General features: G+C 38.8%; 1 protein-coding gene across 2 annotated transcripts in view; it reads right to left on the reverse strand.

The window, feature by feature from the left end:
* PTBP3 (polypyrimidine tract binding protein 3) overlaps positions 1-20,206 on the reverse strand; it is an 86,532-nt gene that overhangs the window by 13,001 nt on the left and 53,325 nt on the right. For both annotated transcript variants that reach the window (XM_087716172.1, XM_087716171.1), the window contains 8 exons: positions 18,887-18,962; positions 15,761-15,930; positions 10,740-10,886; positions 8,376-8,540; positions 7,053-7,163; positions 5,586-5,760; positions 2,170-2,247; positions 1,426-1,565 (listed from right to left, as the gene is read on the reverse strand). In XM_087716172.1, the coding sequence (XP_087572298.1) occupies positions 1,426-1,565; positions 2,170-2,247; positions 5,586-5,760; positions 7,053-7,163; positions 8,376-8,540; positions 10,740-10,886; positions 15,761-15,930; positions 18,887-18,911 (1,011 nt within the window). In that variant the 5' untranslated portion in view covers positions 18,912-18,962. The remainder of the gene's footprint in view (positions 1-1,425; positions 1,566-2,169; positions 2,248-5,585; positions 5,761-7,052; positions 7,164-8,375; positions 8,541-10,739; positions 10,887-15,760; positions 15,931-18,886; positions 18,963-20,206) is intronic.

Genomic DNA, 20,206 nt, shown 5'->3' on the forward strand with positions numbered 1-20,206 from the left:
TTGCTCGTAGGATCAGTTTAAGCGGGTTCAAATGCTTCAGGGACCTTCAGGAGGCTTCCCTGAAGCTTCTGGAGGACTAAAAAGGACCCTACAAGCAAACCGGAAGTCACTTCAGGGTTTGCTCATAGGGTCGGTTTAAGCCCTCCAGAGGTTTCAGGGACCTTCAGGAGGCTTCCCTGAAGCCTCCGGAGGACTAAAAACACCCCAATGAGCAAACCGGAAGTCCGGTTTGCTCGTAGGGTCAGTTTAAGCCCTCCAGAGGCTTCTGGGAAGCCTCTTGAAAGTCCCTAAAGCTTCCAGAGGGCCTCCGGGGGGGCTGTTTTCACCCTCCCCAGGCTCCTATAAAGCCTCTGGAGCTTGGGGAGGGCGAAAAAAGCATGCAAAAAATGGGGGGCAGTGCCTCTCATGTGTGCATGCACACTAAGGGGGTTGCGCATTGCATTATGGGTGCGGCACACCCGTGTATGACCTCCCTGCACTCCCCCCACTTATGGCACGTGAGCCAAAAAAGGTTTGCCATAGCTGTTATATATCTATGACTGAATTTAAAGGCATTGTTATTGGGAAAAGAGAATTGTTCTGGCACTAGAAAGTTTAACAACTTCTTTTTATGTAACCTGCCATAACTTTATCAGATAGTCAAGAGCATAAGGAGATACAGAGCAAGAAACTAGAATGCCTGGTATACCAGTGTAATACTGTAAAGGCCATTCTGGCCACATATGTCACATTATTACACATTTACAATTAATTTAAAAATACTATTGCATATCTTCCAATTTAGGTACATATCTTTTTAGGAAAAAACTGATAAGTTCAGTTAATAGTAGGATGTGATGCTCAAAACGCAACGGGGATTATTAACAATGAGAGCAGGTACTATAATATTCCCTTTTGAAAATAAGATTTTGTTCTGACAGAAATCAGTGGTTTTTGAGGATGCTTACATTCTTTTACCAGCCATTCAGAAAGTAATAGGAAAGCAGTGGAAAATGTCACTGCATGCTTTTACACACACACACACACACACACACACACACACACACACACACACACACACTAACTACAGGGTTGGAATGACTCTCATGTTCAGTGAATTACCCAGTGGTACAAAGAGCTTACCTCTTTTTCTTTATTTGAGCGAACATTTCAGTAGGAGTCAGACGCAGGAGGATTACTTACTATTTGGACTGTATATATCAGTTTTTATGTTTGACTAACCCCTTTCCTTGTTTTCAAGTGCATTGACAGATGTTAATTAAGGACATGAATGTCACTAGCGTATACATATAGGGAGTGGGGGTTTATTTACAAATGTAAGATATACATACTTTTTTCAGATTATGACTTTTGCAACAGAATAAAAATGATTAAAACAAAAGCTATATTTGAGTTGTGGCATATGCACACATGTGTTAGTCTTACATCAGGATTGAGATTGCTAACAAGTAACACAGAATTTCCAGGCAATCCTGTAACTCCTGTAAGAGTCATCCGCCCAGTCATTGCAGAGGTGGAAATTGCAAGAGGGCCAAGTGCGCTAGGAACAGCCGAGATCGATAAACCTGGAACAACCAAAAGTTCCAAAAAGCATTTCAGTAAAAACAAAGGTAACTTCATTTTTTATTTCTCAGGTTAAAAGTAAATCTAATCTGAAAATGCATGTCAATATATTTCTCCTCACTGGATTAAATGTCATAGCTCATGTCTCCATTCCATTTTGAAAAAGCAACCTGAATCAAATCAAACTCTCATCCCAATCTTTCAATCTCCTCCCCATGTTTTATGGAAGAAGGATTCCTTCAAAATGGCGTATTACCCAAGGCCTTGATTCTTGTGTTTCTCACTAATCCTGCTAGTTAAATATGGATAAAACACTCTCTTATATTCTCCTGCCCAATTGCAATCTAATAACTATCTTTGATTTTCTAACTGGAATTCAAAAAATCCAGAACAGAAAAATAGTCAAGCAATATTAAAAGCTTTGTTTTTAAATGCTTTGTTAATGTGCTGTCAAATAAAACAATAACACGTGACCCACACCATTAAAAAAAACTGCCAACATATTTGTCAGCTTTTGGTTCTAACACATATATAAATATTTAACAAACCTAAATGAAATATTAAAGGCAGAAAATTAGATCTTTACTATACTAAAAAAGTCTTTACCTGCAGCTTGGGGGAAGCCAATGGCAGGAGCAAAGCCAGCTGCCCCTGCATATGGTGAGGAGATGATACTTGGAGTGCCTGAAGAAGGAAAACAAATTAGACCAGAATACAGGTGGTTAATTTCTAGAGAAAGTAAAAAGTTAGTCAACCCCTAAGGAAAAGATTCTTGTCTTAAGATTTATTGTATGGGATGAATATATGCCCTGTTCAGTTCAGTTTATGTCAGTGATGGGCAACCTTTTTGGCGTGGTGTGTCAAAAATCGGCAAAAAATCGAGCATAACTCGCATTGCGTGTCACTTCGACAAAAACATAATTTTGCGCAATTTATGGTTTAAACTACAAAAATGTGTAATTGCAATATATAATTGTATTTAATAAACCAAAAACAAATTATTTAACATACCAGCTTAGTAACTTCTTTGTTCATCAGTCGATTTCGTATGTTGCCCTTGATATTATTGAACTTGTTTGGGGTGCCGTGAACCAGGGCTGTGGAGTCGGCTGCTTCCAGCTCCACGTCCTCATCAACATGCCGCTCCAGCCCGCCCCTGCTATGAATATTCCTAGTGACGCGAGGGCTGCTAATGGCACTCATAGTTCCCGTTGGCACTCCGCTGTTCCCTGCTGTGGTACGGTCGTAACCGACAGTCCCAGTACAGGAGTAGACTCTCTGTGCCGGCCTGACTGGAGAGAGGCGCGCACTGTTCTAATCACTGTTCCCGCGCTCCTCTCCTGCGGGTCCTCCCTCGCCGCGCTGATGACGTGTGTGCGCACGGCACGCACGCCTTACCAGCAGCCCCTGCGCTCAAAAAGGGGCGGCGGCGATACAGTAAGTGAGTGTGGGCGGGGGAGATCACACGTCCCCCCCCCCCGTTCCTCCAGCACAGATTCTTTCATCCTCGGCGGCCGTGCAGGAGCCGAGGATGAATCGCATGAAATCCTGTTCGTGTCACCCCAAATGGCTACGTGTGTCAGCACTGACACGCGTGTCATAGGTTCGCCATCACTGGTTTATGTGATTCTCTGCTCTGCTTCTATTTGAAGACTGTTCTGGCAATTAAGCGATGAATAATAGCTGTACAATCTTTTCCCTCAATATTGGTATAATTCCAATAGGCATTTTAGGATCTATTTCTCTGACAGGACATTAAAGAACCAAACCCCAAGTGCAAATAACCTGTACAAATGTAATACTTTTTCTGTAGTTTATTAATCAGGGCCCAGTGCTTCTTTTTTTCTTTTTATGTTAAATTATATAATGCTATTTAATTTTTTCCCATCTTCAATAAGATAGCAGGAAAAATACAGCAGCTGATTCATGCTATCAATTGCTTAGTCTCTAAAGATTACTTAACTGATTGAAAGTACCTTTTTACAACTTTTAGGTCAAACTATGGCATTAAAAACAGTTGCAGCAACTTGTACAAAATGTAGAATATGATGCGCAGAAATAAGCACTGAGCAAAGAAATCAAGTAGGCTCTATTTCATGAGACCAATTCACATGCTACAGCTATGGTGCTTTAGAAACAGCAGGAAATTGCCACATTCAGGTCTACAACCTTTACAACTCAATAGCTTCCTAAACCTCTTATCTTTAGTCACAATATGGCAGTTACACAAATACTGCAAAACACTATATATTTTATAGTTATAATACAGCATGCATTGGTATTGTGACTTGTATTTGGCAATATAGGCATTCATCATTTAATTCACACTTCTGCTCTCCATTATAATTCATTATGCAAACAGCTAGCAACAAAGAGCTTATTCAGCCAGATAGGGCCTGCGTGAATACTGATATCAAATACATACAATACCCTGTATTTCTTACCCAAGGATAGTAAAGAGTTTTTGCATACAGGATGTAAACTCTCTTTGCCGTACTGCACAAATGGATATCCTAACAAACTAATTAATTCACTTGATACTGGATCAACATATGGCTGCTTGAAAGAGAAAGTGAATTTTCTCCTCTTAATACTACCACTTACCTGTTCTTCTAATTTTTAAAGCTTAGGCTCAGAGTTTACCGAAGCTGTTTTGTGTATTTAGATAATTACTGATAGAAAAAGCTATAGAAAAAACAGGAGAGGAAATTCCCACAATCCTGCATTCATCTATTATGAGCAAAAATGTCTAGAATCAGAGTGCACCTTGTTCACAAAAATATAAATGCAAGGTTTTGGAAATTCTTTCCAAGACAAATTTCTGCTTGAACATTGCTCATCTGGATCTGTAACAATCAGTTACCTGCCTGGATGAATGAGAAAACTACAAAGCTAAGCTAGGCTAAATTTGAGATCAATATAATTTTCAATAGTCTGGTTCTGTTTTAGTTCTGAAGATTAAATTCCTAAATTCCTGAGCTCAATTTCTAATGTGCTGTCCCAAAGAATACCATGGCTAACTATAAGAGAAAGTTTTCATATAAAAGAACTAAGAATACCTTTCTACAAGGAGGAATGGTTTCCACTGCACTTGTAGAAGAAAGTTTTTTCTCTGCCTACTTTAGAAATAGAATCTTTTTAAAATGTTTTATTATGAGCTATCTTATGATCAATATGTTAGACCCCAATATATCGAACATAATAAAAATACAGTATATTGATTATTTTCAAAAGTATCCTTTCGGGGCATTGCTGACAGTGATTACTGCTCAACACTGAAAATGTATGGATAAAGATAAGTTTGATACAGTACCAAAAGCTCATGAGTTTAATGCTAGACTCAAGACTTTGTTCCAATTGGAAATGGACAGGGACAGCAAGAACCCATCAATACTTCTGTTCCAGATTCTACAATAATAATTCCCCTCTAGAGTACAGTAACATCATTGTAAGATGATAGCCTTATCAGAGCTTTGTAAAGTGTCAGTGTTCCTTCACGTTTTACAAATAAAATTTCCCCTGAAATAAGAGGAAGCAAAATTTATCTTCGTTATTCTTCTGGGTTAGCTAAGGAAGAAAAGTTTGGTAGTGATTTCCAAAAAATGCTGGTAAAAGGTTGTGCAAAAAAGAACATAGCATAATTGTAAAAGTAATTGTGTCAATTATTTCCAATACACTAGAAGGAATGTCCTTTTTAAATTTGACAAATTTTCTTTCACATCATCAATGATGCACAGGGCACAAAAGCTAAAAAAAGAGAATCTCAACTTTGGCTCTTAATAATTTCATAAGAGAGGCAGCTTTCATAGGCTGCAGTGTTGCAATTTAAAAATAATAATAATTAATCTAACATCATAACCTATATTAATAATCAATATTTTTCAAAGCCACTTCTTCCAAATGATGGGATGTGCATTTTACTGCTTTATAATGTCTCTTTGTGTAAAGAAAAATCTCAGTGGCCCATGATAGAAGGCAGGGGCAATTTGTTGTATCTTCAACTACAAAGAAAGAGTTCTTACCAAAAGCAGCAGCCATAGTAGGGTCAAGTGAAGGCTGCCCATCCCCTGAAGGAAGGTCCAAACGTGTGAAGTCTCTGCTCTTATCATTGTTATATTTTACATTAAGGCTTGTTAGCTTGGAGAAATCAATACGAAGAGTGCAGCAAGCATTATAGATATTCTGACCATCTAGAGCCTATGGAGATGAAAAAAAATTGAGGCTATGAAATGCTTCCAGGATTTTTTGTAATCTAGATCACATAAATACAAGCAAAGTTGTAGTGTGGACATATACTCTGGTTGACGCAAAGGGGCAAATGAGTTCACATTTTCAATGTTGCCTGGGCCCATTGTTTTACGTGCTTTATGTTTTATATATATATATATATATATATATATATATGGCTGTGTTTGTGTGTGTGTGTGTGTGTGTGTGTGTGTGTGTGTGTGTGTGTTTTCCAGCATAACTCTGGAAGGCCTTAAACAATTTCAACCAAACTTGCTACACAGATGACTTACTCTCTGGAAAAATATTGTGGGGGTAAGACACCTCTAACACCTCTCGGGGTGTGTGTTCTGTTAAGATACAGCCTGTTGTGCCGTATTGCCATATTAGCTTCTACTGTACAGTGCAGTGGAGTTGCCATGGTAATGGCTTCACAGTACTCCACAAGGGGGTTCCTCTGGTAAGGGGGAAAATCCAACATTAGAAATTAACGTTTGGTCCGCACATTTCTCCCCTATAAATATCAGGTTATTCGGTTATCAGCTAGTAAACAATAAAGGAACCATATTGCCAGAATTTTGTAACTCTTGTTAAACTTAAATTATACGTATAACGACAAACGTCATTTTGAAATTGCATTTCTTTGAGACTACACAACATGCTTATGCTGCATCACTCATGCTATCAAATTAGTAAAATATAGCTACCAAATGGTGCACAGCTCTATTAGATGATTTGAAAGATTTGAATAATTAACCAAATAGCCTTCGTGGAGCACCTGTTTAGAACTTGTAGAGCAGTTCTGAAATTTTTTTACTATCACTCTTAAAGGCTTACCAGAATAATCTTTCAAAACTGGAACATTAGCATCTGGCTTTTATTTACAGCAGTAGCAGAGTAAAGGGGGGGGGGGTGGAAGAAAATTGTAGGCACCTCTGATAGACAATAAAATAGGCCTTTTTGGAAAGCCGCATTCTGCACACTGGCCTACCAACATTTAAATGAAGCATATTTATAATGTACAATTATGTCCATCACAAATTCTTATGCAGTCTCTGAATTTCAAAGTAATATATGATACTGTAATGCAAAGAAATAACTGTATAAAATGATTATTGCTCTGGTGTGGGCTGCAAACATTATTTCTGTACTGTAAAATTGCAGCATAATACGTGTGTAATATAGCACCAGAAAAATAAGGCATTTTATATGCAGTAAACTGTTACAATGCAAACATATTAGAAATCTATTCACAAAGTTACCATTTTGGCATACTGTGCGTTCAAAGGGTCAGCATATTGAAGCAAGGCCTGAAATTGATTATTCTTTGTAAAAGTTATGATCTTCAGAACTGTTCCAAACTTGGAGAAGATCTAAATAAAAAGTTCAAACAGTCAATTCATGCATTAATACTTTATTGGGAATTTGAGATATGATCATTTCCAACAATCTAAATTTACAGGCATGGGAATTTTTATTATAATTTGGAAGTGTAGTACTCTGAACATTGTATTAATGTTAATGTTACACACTGGGGGTTATAACAAATTTTATAAGTGAAATAGTTCTCTCTATAAAAACAAAAATAATAAAGACTGATTTTTCTTCAATATGTACAAATTATAATTAAACATAATTTAATTAAACTGGCCAGTTACATTACTGTTTTTGCTGCAAGGAAAATATCACCTAAGCTTGAAAGGCTTTCCCCCCCAATATTTAATGTAAATAAGGTAAATAATCACAATAAAGAAACTAAGACTAAACAGTACCACAGTTGTCACATTATGCACAAATGACAAAACAAGGCTGCATAAAGCCTTTGAAAGGGTTGCTTTGCAACACAAAACATAGCATCTCTCTTTGAACTGCTAAGGCAGCTGTGTCCTTTGCAAGGCTTATGCAGGTGTTTTGGAAGTTATTCCTAGCTGTTTCCATATGTATGTGTGTGGATATCTGTTAGGCTTCATGGGAGGGGAAAAGTAGCTTTTCTTTTTGAAAAGCAACAAAACAAAATGGCTGTGTGTACACAAACAGGCAGAGATAGCCAGAAATGGCTTTCAAGAAAGCCATGCCACCCTTGCAAAAGACATGGCTGCTTTCATAATCCAAAGAGAGGTGTTATGTTTGCAACCTGGCCATTCAAAAGCTTTCCAACACCATAAGAAGCCACATTAATACAGTATTGGGATTAAATGTACCATAAAGCTATGATCTAACAAAATTTATTCATTTCCGTTTCTTCTTTCAATTCTACGGAATCTTTATTATGTGTTTATTGTCCTCCCTGACTTGAATTCATATTCATAAGCAAATATTTAAGATGGAGTGTACAAGAAATAGAGAAGAAATAGGTATGCATGATCCTGCTGGCTGGATCACTAGTGCTGTCTGTGGTACTGTTACAGCATGCAAGTTATCCTACAGTAAATATTTGGTTTTTATTACTTTTTTATTTGAATTAAGAAGAAAGACAATCATTCCGGACTTAAGATATTTGGCAAAGGGGAAAACACAACTGATAGCCATACTTTAATGCTAAATATATCCAAATAAATAATTATAACAAAAACATTTGTTTATACCTGACATAGCACTTCTAGAGTAACAGGGTAGAAGAGATTTTCCACAATAATTCGAAGAACCGAACTCTGACCAGGAGGCAGCCCACTCTCAGTAATTGGAGCACCTGTGAGGGCCATGCCTCCAGACTGCATAGCATTCACTGCTTGCAATGCAGCTTGAGTTCTCTGAGAGGAAGATGAAATTTTGATATATCTATTACATATGTTAAAAACATTACATACAGATTATGCTCAGAACAAAATGCTACAGGAATCAGTAGGTCTCCAGTGGATAGTCTTATGCTTCCTTTTTTCTACCTCAGCAATAGTGCAGATTGCTAATTTTTCATTCTGCTGCATCTCAAGTTTTATAGAAACATCTAAAACATGTTGTAAACTTTTGGAATAATTGAATAGCTATATAAGTTAAAGTAAATCTACTTCCATATTGTTGTTTCTTTTAAAAATACTAACCAAAAACAAGATAAGATTCGCTCAAAGGTTTATTCAAGTGTGCCCCAACAGCACCATTCTCCTACATTCTCATCAACAAAACACAAGGAAGTCATAAGAAAAATGGATACAGATGATAAGAGCTGCTGTTGTAGCTAAGAAATAGACTTGTCAGAATCCTGCTAGATACACTGTTCCATTTCCATAATGAATTCCAAGCATCATCTTGACGTCGCTATAGTGGATGCATCTTAGAGACTGCTATGATCCACCATCTTCAATTGGTTTCTTGCCAAAAACACTTGCTGCTATAAGACAATTACTCCAGCAGAGCATGAATTTCAAGTCTATCTCAAACTCCAAATTCCATTTTCTCTTGAACTGATGGGATACAAGGACAAATAACAAAACTCCCTTCAGCAGAATAGCTTTAACTATGCTTCATCATATTTCCTGAAAATATAGAACTTCATTGTTCATCGGATTTTTTTCACCATAGCCAAGTTACAAATTTTATCTAAAGTTTAATAAGAATAAATTGTTCCCGAACAGAAACATATGCAAAGCTCCCTGCTGAAATTGGAAGTATGATTCCACATTATTCTGTCATGGTTCCTCTAGCAGTTCCCAATACCAATTATGCAATATTCTTGTTTCTCAAAGTATAACATAACAGAGGCTTAATGGGTGTAACACACAGCTAGTCCTCAACATAACCAAGGCTTCTGTTGCTAAGTAAGGCAGTTAAGTGAGTTTTGCCCCATTTTATGACTTTCTTCGCCACAATTGTTAAGAGAATCACTGCAGTTGTTAAGCGAATCACATGGTCATTAAGCAAATCTGGTCTCTCCCACATTGACTTTGCTGGTCAAAAACTAGCTAGGGAGATTACAAATGGTGATCCCATGACCATGGAACAATGGAACTCTCATAAATACAAGCCAATTGCCAAGTCCCCAAATTTTGATTGCATGACCACTGGGATGCTACAATGGTCGCAAGTGTGAAAAACGGTCATATATCACATTTTTCAGTGCTGTTGTGAATTTGTTCACTAAACAAATGGTTGTAAATCAAGGAGTACCTGTAGTTAAGGTATTGGGGTGACTGTCAGTGACATCACCCACATCTTTCTCTCTCAACCCAACCAACTACCTCCTAGTAAAGTTGTTGTGGGAAATTTAATAGGAGGGAGCACTTTACATGCCACCTTAAGCTCCAGAATGAAAAGTGGGATAGTATTCTAACAAATGAACAAAATATATACATAAAAGATCTACAGAGCGAAGAGGACAGAATTCTTAAGAATACTATTAGGACGTTCACCCTTGAATTGAAAGAAAATTGTTTTCACTGTTTAACACTTTAAGTCTTTACAGTTTGTCTGTTTGCGGAGTTGAATAGATATGTCCATGCAGTTTGCTTTTAATAAGTATGTGACTGAGGCAATTGGAGTACAGCTGTTTTGAATGCAAAGATGATCATCTACATATAGGAACTGTATACTATGGAGATGTTCTGGATCACATACATACATTTCTTATAGGAAACTGATTAACGTTTTATTCTCAGACCAGCTACAATAGAATAACACTTCTCCTGATGCAGGTTTATTCCCAGATAGCCTTACTGGGATTTGAACTTGGGCTATTTTACAAGTTAGGCAATTATAATAACCTCTAAGATGAAGTGGCCATAATAATAGTAATAATAATAAAAAGTGGGTATTGGGTGGAAATGATGTAACATGCATGACTTTATTATCACACTAATGCTACAAATTATTACTTGCATCAGAAATTAGAATGCACGTATTCAATGGCAACATTTGTATGATAATGTCATGTTTGTATGTTGTCATTCCAATAGCACTCCAGTTTGCTGAGACTGAATTTCAAGGTCATGTACTTTACTCAGAGGTAGCATACTTACAGCATGGTTTGGTAGATTGTCAGTCTTAAGTTCTCTATGATTGGAATACTGAATATAAACAGGCTGACTGCGAAGGTGAGGAGTAACAGGAGTGTAGTAGTTCACCATAGTAACAGCAGCTTCTTCTGAAGCCATTTCTAGAAAAGCCTGAAATAAATACAGAGAAATGTCTTGACAGGAAAACCACTACCCTATCTTGGCAAATATGTAATACATATATGTGCCATCTGCAGTACTGTTATGTATGATACTTTTTTGCTTTAAGATACCAGAAATCAAATTTATTTATTTATTTATTTATTTATTTATTTATTAACAGCAGTATCAGCCTCTGCTTTGCTACTGCTTCGGCTGCCTTTGAAACGGGGAGGGGGGGCATGGTATTTGGGAGAGGAATCATTGTTGTGCTGGAGGAAGTTTCTAGACACTGAACTGACAACCTTACTGTGCATGTGGAGGAGGAGTGTTTCCCGCCAAGGCCAACGGTCCATCCTGGTGATGCCTTTCGAAGTTATCTCACACCTGACATTTGGGAGAATTATGATTGGACTGTGCACGGGGATGCCAAGGGGAGGGGAATGAATTATACAATATATTATTCGCTTTCGCGCCTAATTAACCAGACTTAGCTTAGCTTCGCATCTGTTCATTTATAATTAGTAAAAGTACGCTTGATTTCAACAAATGGAGTCTAGTGGTTTTCTTTCCTGATTATTGAATGAAGAAAGGCTTAATAAAACTTATAAAGTAGCAAAAACTACAATAGTATTACTACCCTTTTAAAATGTAATTGCCTAAAAAAAGGTTTGGAGGTGGGGGCTGTTGGAGCTGGGAGTCTGACTTTGAGTCAGTGTTGATTTCTGATGACTACTGAATTAGTTCCTGCAGTTTTCAGAGGTAGTTTGCCATTGCCTCTTTTCTAGGGCTGGCAAATAGGGGTTGGCCCTAAGTCACGCAGCTGGTTGCTGTCTAAGGCAGAACCGGAACGTATAGTTTTCATGTTTCTAGCCTGGTGCTTTAATCACTACACCAAACTGACTCTCAGTTCTTTATTAGTGGTGTAAATGATAAAGCTGTAAAACCTGACCAAGCCAATAGCTGATTATGCCAAGTGCACATCTAGCAAACTGATGTCGCCACATAGCCTGTTTTTATGGAAATACACATTTATATAACTACTAGTAAATCCAGTCTGCTTTCATTCCTCAATCTTAAATGCATAATATGCTGCAAAAGGGCTTTGCCAAAAACTAATGGATGTTTTAAAAAAAAAAAAAAATTCAAAATGGTAAAACAACAACAGAAATGATCTGGCAAAACTTTTTAAATTTGCTTTTATATTTTAAATACAAGAAACCTAGATTTCTTTTAAGAAATACTGAACTGATGGTGTCCATGTTTTTCATCTACTGTAGACCGGAAGAAAGAATAACAGATTAAAGATTAAACCAATCAAATATCATGTGACATCTAAATCAGGCAATCTGAGATTTGTTCAATGCTAAGCTTTGGAGGGCATGAATTGTATGAAGCCATGTTTTCTCATTTTGTATGAAATCTACCCGATATTTTATACATTCTAATTAAGATCTTTCAAAATACATTTGTACAAAATACAAAATGTACAAAATACATTTTGTAATTATTCCAGTAGAATGCCTCAAATCATGAATTGTGGTATTTTTATTTTAGTTTGAATATTTTAAATACAATTACCGTATTTTTCAGAGTATAAGATGCTCCGAAGTATAAGACACATCTAGATTTTCGGGAGGAAAACAAGGGGAAAATATCTGCTTCTGCCTCCCAGCAATTTGCCTCCTTGCAACAAACAGTACAGACAATATATACTGTTTGTAATGTTATATTTCAGACTATACTTGTACAGATGCTATTAAAATTGATGTGCTTTCTGGAAGTAGTTATTCTCTGCTATTTAAAAGAATAGCACTTTTTAAAACAATAGCACTGGGCCTCTTCAGATCAAGCATTTATTTTAAAAAGCTTCTTCATTTTGTTAAGTTGTCTAGAATAATAATAATAAAGCAGTCTTTAAAAAATAAATCTAATAATTTGAACATTCTATAGGCATTTATATTTGTTGACTTACCTCCTTGCAGCAAACAGCCTGATTAGCACAAGAAAAAAAAATCTACCTCTACCTCCCAGCAATTTGTCTCCTGGAGCAAACAGCAGGTTTTACTTTCAATTTCTCCAAATCATCAGCTGTTTCAGGCTGCAGGGCTTATTGAAGCCTCTGCAACCCCCCCCCCCTTTGCTGCAAAGAGGTAAATTGCTGGGAGGCAGAGGCCAAAGGGTTGGGGCCGGTGGATGGGTGGGGCTACATTCAGTGTATAAGATGCACCCAAATTTTCACCCTCTTTTAGGGAGGAAAATGGTGTGTCTTGTACTCCGAAAAAAACAGTAAATAGTTTGTGAAGTTGGTAGCTGTTAACTTTTAGCAACTAAAATGTTTACAAATTAGACTTAAAAAGCACGTAATAGTTTTAATGGAACTGTGTTTCAGAAAAATAAACTTAATAGGGTCATTTGTAGCAGCTGCTAAATTCTGATACCTTCTTAGATTAGCTTTTGGCCTAATTTGGAATTAGATTTAAAGTTCTCATTTATTTGATTGGCTACAGCAGTGTTTCTCAACCTTGGCATCTTTAAAACATGTGAACTTCAGAATTTCCTCAGCATGCCAGGGGGGAATTCTGAAAGTTGAAATCCACATCTTACTAAGTTGCCAAGGTTGAAAAACACTGGGCTAGAGTATATAATACTATTTTTAAATCAAATAATTATGCCAAAACTGACACCTTTTCACAAAATCAAAACGAATGTTTGGGTGTAAATCAGGATCCAGTCTCCTCCAAATAAATAAGGCAGTGTGAAGTATATGAAATATTTGTTCTCAAGGCATTGGTGAAGTTGCCCCTTTTCAAACATTAAAGGAACTAAATCTTTTAGCAGTTTTGCATGGAAGTTTCACTGAGTTGCCTGAAACTACCATCAAATTGAAGCAGCTGTGCACTCTACACAAAGTGCATGTACCGTATTTTCACGACCAAAAGCCGCACCGGATTAAAAGCCGCAGTATCAATTAACGTTAATTTTTTTAACTTTTTCCACATATAAAGCGCACCGGGTTATAAGCCGCACATTTCCCGACGCTTCTGGACATCGCGAGGAGCGGCACGAGGGTTCTTGGCGCTCCGGGGGGCGCCGAGGGCGGCTGGGAGGGGCGCGCGGCTTGGTTTCTCCTCCCTCGACGTTGCAGCGGCGGCCCCGGGCTCACCGATCTCTGTGTTTTTCGCATCGGGGCATGCTCTTGCAGCGCGCCCCGATGCGAAAGGCACTGGGATCGGTGAGTTTGGGGCTGCTGCTGCGGCGTCCAGGGAGGAGAAACCAAGCCGCGCGCCTCTCCCAGCTGCTTTCGGTGCTTCCTGGAGGGCCGGGAGCCTCAGATGTCCAGAAGCGGCTTTTGGGGCTGGTGGGGATTGGATTTCCGGCTCGGTGGCCCCTGTCGCTTCTGGACGTTGTGGGGAGCCGAGGAGAGTGTGGAGGGGAGCGCGCGACGGTTCTTGGCGCTCCGGGAGGCGGGAGAGGCGCGCGGTTTGATTTCTCCTCCCTGGACGTCGCCCGATCTCTGTGTTTTTCGCATCGGGGCGTGCTGCAAGAGCATGCCCCGATGCGAAAAACACGGGGATCGGCGCGCCCGGGGCCGCCGCCGCGACGCCCAGGGAGGAGAAACCAAACCGCGCGCCTCTCCCGCCTCCCGGAGCGCCAAGAACCGCCGCGCGCTCCCCCCCACACTCTCCTCGGCTCCCCACAACCGCAACAGACGTCCAGAAGCGACAGGGGCCACCGAGCCGGAAATCCAATCCCCACCAGCCCCAAAAGCCGCCTCTGGACATCTATTGCAGTCGCGAGGAGCAAAGCAGCTGGGAGATCTTTTTCCACATATAAAGCGCACCGGGTTATAAGCCGCACTGCCGATTTTGGATCAAAATTTAGGATTTTTAGTGCGGCTTATGGTCGTGAAAATACGGTACTAAGAGCCAATAAGAAACTTTAAGGTACCACAGAGCTTTCCAAACAATGCAACTGCTTCAATGCTTTGAAAAAAGATCGTTCAATATTATTTGCATAGCATCTTTTCATTTGCAAAGCACCTTCACCACCCCTGTACTATGTGTTCCACATAATGGCCTTACAGTTGCTTAATGACTGCAATGAGGAGAACCAGGATTGCAGTGATTCAGCAAAGCCACCGTGTGGGTGCCTTGCTTAATTACCGAAACAACTTACAACCAAAATTCTGGCCTCAAGTATGCCTGTAAGTCAAAGACTACTTAAAGACAGGAACCAGGTTACCTGAGGAATGCCTTCTCACAGTTATCTCTATATGCCCAATCCAGTCTGGCAAGATAGGCATGCTCCAAATCCCACCAGCCAAGGAATGACAGCTGGCAGGAACCAGGAGGCATGCCTCTCTGCTGTGGTGCCTGCCCTCTGAAACATCCTCTATCCGGATATTAAGAAGGCCCTGACCCTTTTGGCCTTTTTGTAATGCCTTAAAAGCTGCTAATGTGCCCAGATGGGCGGGTCCCAAGTATGCAAAGGGACCTATTTCCTGCTTATGTTAACGTCTGAAGATTGTAATATTTTCCTTGGCTGCTGTGTATTTAATTTTTAGTACTTAGTGATAATTCAGGGTTTTTTATGACTATTTGTTGGCTGGAGTCACTTTTTGAAGATGAGTGACCATACAAATTGAATAAAATAAAATAAAGTAAAAATAGATAAAATTTTAGAAAATGAAGTTTCATTTAGAAATAGAAATTATTTCCCCGTTTTAGGTTAAGAATGTTTAACTTATATCTGAGCCAAAACCTATGTACCACTGATGATGTGATAGTGAAATCTAGTAATTCCAAAGTTTATCAGACAAATTCATCATATATTGCACACATTATTTTCTATGGTTGCTTATATGATATAAAACATGCACTTACCTGGCTTTTTCCTTTCAACATCAAGAGATTAGTTACTTTGCCAAAAGGTACACCTAGAGAAATTACTTCTGCTTCAGTGACATCATTTGGAATTTTACGAAGATGAAGAACTCGAGAAGGGGAGCAGGGAGATCTGTCTCCTTTAAATTTCTTGTTGTCATTCCCATTAGCTAAAACATATATACAAAGTGCTTCATCATATAAAGTATACCTAGTACAAAGTGAGATTGCTGTGTGAGCTCCAAAATTTAACATGACTTCAAATTAATTAGAATCAGTAATAGTAACTTGTACTTTATTTGCTTATTAATCTTCTGTTTATTCACCTTTTCTTTTTGCTTTGGTTTAGGAAAAAAGTTAACACAGGAAATTTATAATTCTAGTTATGATCAGTTAAGCTATATGGTGCATTTCACTGATTTTTTTTGTTTTGGCATGTTTGCAAACAGAGACTGAACCAACAGTCAGAAGATATATGAAAGCAGAATCAGATACTAGTAGTCTTCTTCTACAGAAATATTTACAAGTACAGGACCTAGTGATTTGATTGTCTTCTGGGGACTTATACAAAACATAGGGAATGGCAGTGCTGGTAAGGATCAAAGATCTAGAAATTAAGAATGAGAAAACCAAAAATAATTTACTGTGATTAAGCAATGTTATTTATAGCCATTTGCTAAGATATATATACAGTAGTATGACTATGCCAACAGATTAGGATGAGGTTTAGTACATCTTGAAAAAGAATACAATAGCAAGCATTGTCCAGCTTTTGCCAAAAATGCATAATCCAGATCCCTTAGCTGGCACATGCACAGTAATCACAGGTTACCTTTGCAGGAAATAGCTTGCCATTTCTAAAGTCTCCAATTTAAATGAACATGTCTCCATTTGCTACTCAACCTGCCTAGGAAACTGGCTAGCAAATTATAGAGGAATATATACAATAATTGGAAGTTGGAAGTTGGTTTATACATGTGTCTGACAGTATCAGACTAATCTATCCTGGGATCAAACCGGAAACTTTAGAAACCATTTTGTGTCAAATTTTAACATTCCAAATGGTTAACAGAGAGGATTCAAAATGTAATATTTGCTATATGTGAAGATACAAGTGGATCAGACACTTTCCTTTCCCCTTATTTAATTTGCAAGGTTAAAGAAAGACATTTTTCCCAAACCAAGTACATTCAAAATTCTGACAACTTCAGGTCATAAAACTCTCAAAGCAACATTCCATCTACTGGTAATTTCAATTTAGAAAACAGAAAATGAATCCTCACGTCGTAATTGTAGCCTGCACAACCCGTGATCACAGAAACCCATATGTATTTCCCTAGGCTTGTGTGTGCAACAGACATTCCCTTGTGGGAGAGATGCACACTCTGGGTCATATATAGAGTCTGGTTACCTCTGCTTTTCTGCTGGAAAAAAACCAGAAGCAGAACTGAAGGAAAACACTTAGTCAGGAACCCATGGACTGAGGCTGAATTTGAGGCAGGGTGTTATCATCTCTTTCACAGCTTCTGCTTGAACTGCTGCTTAAAAGCTGCAGTACGTTAAAATAATGAAGCAAGATGAACCTTTTGCTTTAGCAAATTGCTATTTTGGCAGTGATCTAGCTGGAAATTTCAATTAGATTCTTTTCTTTGTGATATTAAGTCATGTTTGGTGTTCACAATTGTGTGTGTGTGTGTGAAACCTCTTCCCATTCTTCAGGCTAAGCATGAAGATAAATATTTTATTTATAATCTTTCTGTACGCTGCAATATTAAGCTGCAGTATTTTCCCTCTGAAGGGAGAACATGCCACTTGTATGCACCTATTGCTATCTCGGGGTCTGCTGAGAGCACTGTATATGAATATAGTTTTTCTTTCAAGCTGAAAATTGGATCACTGGGATACATATAGCTATGCCGTTTATACCTACCAATATTAATTATTTGCACTGTCATATTTAAAGTTGAAATGGGATGTGTGTGTTACATTTTAGTTCTTTTTTAAAAAAAAATCTTTATTGCTGTTTTCCCAGGAAAGAAATGTGAACTGAAGAATCTAGGCAAATATCTCTATGCGACAGTATTGAAATAATTCTGCTTTGTTTACCTTCTAATAGCCAGAAAGGCACTAAAGGCTGTGGTAGCCCTCTGACTCATATATACTAAGGTTAGGAAGAGGATGCCAGATAAGTGTTCTCTGGAAAGTAGATGGGGAAAGCAGGAACTACTAAGCTGCTATCAGAAACAGGAGATAGAAACAGGATGTGAACATTCAAGAGGGCTTCTGGGAGAGAATGCTTGAGAGTTCAAGCCTTCCACTTACTTACTTACTTACTTACTTACTTACTTATTTATTTATTTGGTTTGTATGCCGCCCACTCTCAAGAGACTCAGGGCGGCTTACAGGTAAAAAAGGAAGGGGGGGACATAAAAAAAAAAAACAACATTAAAAATTCCACAACATTCATAACTTAGGATGGGGCTGGATAAATCAACAGCCCCAGGCCTGCCAGAACAGCCAGGTCAGTCGCTTTGCGGAAGGCCGGAAGGGTAGTAAGGGTCCGGATCTCAACAGGGAGATCGTTCCATAGGGCCGGAGCAGCTACAGAGAAGGCCCTCCCCCGGGGAGTCGCCAGCCGACATTGACCGGCAGATGGAATCTGGAGGAGGCCTAGTCTGTGCGATCTTATAGGTCTCTGGGAGGTAACTGGCAGTTGGCGGTCTCTCAGGTAGCCAGGTCCGATACCATGTAGGGTATCACTTTATGGGATCAGCTTTCTGCTACATTAGCCCAGCCAGTTCAATCCATGGTTAACATCTCATAAATTAAGGAACTGTGATATGTTCCTCTTGTAAAACAAAAGAACAAGCTACAGTTTCATATTTTGAATTACCTCAAGAAAACATGCCACAGTGTCCGGTTCATATGATGGAATAAACAAACAGTGGATACATGCAAACATGGTCACTGATTTATTCTTGCAGGCAAGACCTTATTCTCACAGTTCTAACCCATCTGCTTAAAAAAAATTGATAGAAATGGTTGCAACCATCCTTATCTGTCCCTACATTAACTTATTGAGAAAACATTTATAGGAGCATATACAAAATGCATTCTTAATCATACCAGTAGCAGGAGTAGGATTGCTCATCGTAAGAGTCCCGTATGTGATACCAGAAGGAAGAAGCTCATCAGATCCACGCTGAAAAGAAAATTGTAAATATATTTGATCCTCATTTAGGCATGGACATTTTGTTAAAAATACAATTTAAAAAGACATTAAAAGCAGTTAAACATAAATGAAATATCTTATTTTTATTCCGTTGTGTGTTGCATTATAAGATAATTAGGATACTGAGTTGAAAAAATATAATACATTATATGAACAGTACATAAAAGCAAATATTTCAGGAACAATACTTGCTAAATAGGTTCTACATTAATATATTTTTTCTATTTATTGGTTCACAATAGCTAACTGATCATAGCTCTATATTTTCAAACAACTGGCTACCCCAGCTACACATCTGTTACCACTTTCTCTTTTCATTGTTCACTTTGTTCAACTTCTATACATGATTAAGTCAGTCAAAACATTCCAGAACCATTCTTCTAGCAGTATGTTGTATTTCAAAACTATTTTCTAAATTACTGAGATCATACTCTTTTTACCAATACATCTGATTGGGGATCACAGACACAATTGAAGACAAGCTAATGGACAACACTTCCATTTTTTTAAAAAAAACGAGATGTACAGGAGTATGGTAGAATTCTGACTCATTTGATTTACCATTTCTGCTAGCAACTTTTTCCAGTACAGTATATGCCAGTGATGGCGAACCTTTTTTGGCTCGCATGCCAAAAAATGGGGGGGGGGACTGCAGGGAGGGCGTGCATGGGCGTGCCACACCCATAATGCAATGCGCGACCCCAGCATGCATGCCCTCATAACCAGCACTCCTCCCCATTTTTTGCATGCTTTTTTCGCACTGCCCAAGCTCCAGAGGCTTTATATAAGTCTGGAGAGGGCGAAAACAACCTCTGCCGCTTTCCGGAGACCCTCCGGAGGCGTCAGGAGCTTCCCCGAAGCCTCCAGAGTGCAAAAATAAATGGCCCTATGGGCAAAATGGAAGTTCAGGAACAGACTTCTAGTTTGCTTGTAGGGCCAGTTTTAGACCTCTGGAGCCTTCAGAGGCCTTCCGGAGGCTTCCCTGAAGGCTCTGGAGGGCAAAAAATGCCCCCACAAGCAACCCAGATGTCACTTCCGGTTTGCTCATAGGGTCGTTTTTTGCCTTCCAGACCCTTAAGGGAAGCCTCCGGAAAGTCCCTGAAGGCTCTGGAGGGCTAAAACCAGCCCTACGAGCAAACCGGAAGTCTGTTCCTGAACTTTGGGTTTGCCCATAGGGCCAGTTTTTTTGTGCTCTGGAGGCTTCAGGGAAGCTC

This window comes from Thamnophis sirtalis, unplaced genomic scaffold (genome assembly GCF_051295495.1).
Source record: "Thamnophis sirtalis isolate CommonGarterSnake01/CBP01778 unplaced genomic scaffold, rThaSir2_p1.2 scaffold_5, whole genome shotgun sequence".
In the NCBI taxonomy this organism is placed as follows: Eukaryota; Metazoa; Chordata; class Lepidosauria; order Squamata; family Natricidae; genus Thamnophis; species Thamnophis sirtalis.